General features: G+C 37.9%; 1 protein-coding gene across 1 annotated transcript in view; it reads left to right on the top strand.

Moving 5' to 3' along the window:
* Positions 1-180, top strand: part of LOC138859839 (uncharacterized abhydrolase domain-containing protein DDB_G0269086-like) — a 7,172-nt gene extending 6,992 nt beyond the window's left edge. Inside the window, exon 7 of the mRNA XM_070116138.1 lies at positions 109-180. Within this exon, the coding sequence (XP_069972239.1) occupies positions 109-180 (72 nt within the window). The remainder of the gene's footprint in view (positions 1-108) is intronic.
* The last annotated feature ends 1,627 nt before the right edge of the window (positions 181-1,807 follow it).

Here is a 1,807-nt window from a genome sequence, read left to right as displayed (position 1 = left end):
AAATTTCAAATTGTGAAAAATGGTATCGAGTTTTTTTCTTCTTTAATAATTATTATGCATAGTTTTCTGCCGCCAATATATTCTTATACATTCCCTGTGTAAATATAGCACCACTTGGCCATGCAACTCACTGGGCTTTCTCCTGAATCTGTAATCTGCAAGTCATCGTCGATCCACTGAGCCCTGAGTCTGATCTTCTATTCATCACGCTTCATTTAAATTTCCATTTTATCCATGTATTGTTTTTGAAGTTTCGCGTGTCTTGTTTATATTTTAAATGAGGAAAAAAACAAACAAACTAATGGACTCGAACCCGGGTCCACTGTTTCCGAGGCCGTCGTGCTTCCCGTTACACCATAAAAGAATTGATGATAAGAGACGATATTTGTGATCTTTCTTGTTCACAAACTATTGCTCGGACTTGAACTCCTTTGAATGCTGCTGCGATGCTTCCGTTTTATGGATTGGTTTAAATCGACTTCATCCTCCTTTTTTTTTTTTTCTTCTTTTTTTTTAGGTAGCGTATGAATAAAAAAAAAAAAAAAAAAAAAAAAACATGGTGAAAGTATTTAGCTGATATTGTACGGAAAACATTATTAGCCTGAATTGATAAGGAAAATATTTTAATTGTACCTATTTATAAAGTTCTCTTTTGCATAATATCCATACACTTGAATCACGTGATTTCACAAGGCCCTTCTGAGTGCGAAAGCGAAAGACGAACAGCTTTAAGGACAGGAGGGAAAAGACAACATAAAAGACGAGCGAAATGGCGAAGGGGAGAGAGTCAGGAAAGGGGAAACAGAGGATGAATACTAAAAAGGAAGAGAGAGAAAGTAAGGGGGATAGAGAAATTTAGATAGGTGGAGAAAAATAGAAAGAGAAAGGAGAAGAAAGATGTGTAGCAAATAATAATGATGAAAATGACGATGATGATGATGATAGTCAAGATGATAATAACAATAACAGTAACAGGAATATCTATACGAATTTTTCGAAGAAAAGTAAGGAAAGACAGAAAAAAAAAAAATATATATATATATCATATATATCCGCTAAATCTCTCGCATGGGACGAGCATGTCGACACAATCCAAGCAAAATCCAATTTATCAGACATTTTTGATGTTCATCCTGTAGCCACGTCATAGCGATCGTTCCTTCAGACACACTCGGATTTGTTTTGTTTCAGCACATGAATGGAGATCAACGGAGCAATCAAGCATGTTTACGAAGATTCAAATGGCGAAATGGGCGAAGATATAAACGAAGGGTCCGCAGCAGACAAAGCAGTCCCTCACAGTGTCGTTGCAAGAAGGAGAAAAGGAAGGGGGAAAGAGACAGGAACATTTGGGAGCAAAATATGGAGTAGAGGCACTGCAATATTTAATGGCTTTTGACAAAAAATATCTGCGAACAATATAGAGATGACATTCCTTCTTGCAACAAAAACTCTTTCTCTCTCTCTCTTTGTCTTTTCTGTCTCTCTTCTCTCTCTCTTCTCTCTCTCTCTTCTGTCTCTCTTCTCTCTCTCTCTTCTGTCTCTCTTCTCTCTCTCTCTTCTGTCTCTCTTCTCTCTCTCTCTTCTGTCTCTCTTCTCTCTCTCTCTTCTGTCTCTCTTCTCTCTCTCTCTTCTGTCTCTCTTCTCTCTCTCTCTCTCTCTCTCTCTCTCTCTCTCTCTCTCTTCTCTCTTTTCTCTTCTCTGTCTCTCTCTCTAGATATGACAAGGCCCTTCTGAGTGGAAGAAGCGAAAGACGAGCAGCTTTAAGAAGAGAGAAAAGACGAATTTAAAAAGTCGAGCGAAATAG

Source organism: Penaeus vannamei, chromosome 3 (assembly GCF_042767895.1).
Source record: "Penaeus vannamei isolate JL-2024 chromosome 3, ASM4276789v1, whole genome shotgun sequence".
Classification (NCBI taxonomy): Eukaryota; Metazoa; Arthropoda; class Malacostraca; order Decapoda; family Penaeidae; genus Penaeus; species Penaeus vannamei.
This window is presented reverse-complemented; position numbering and strand designations above follow the sequence as displayed.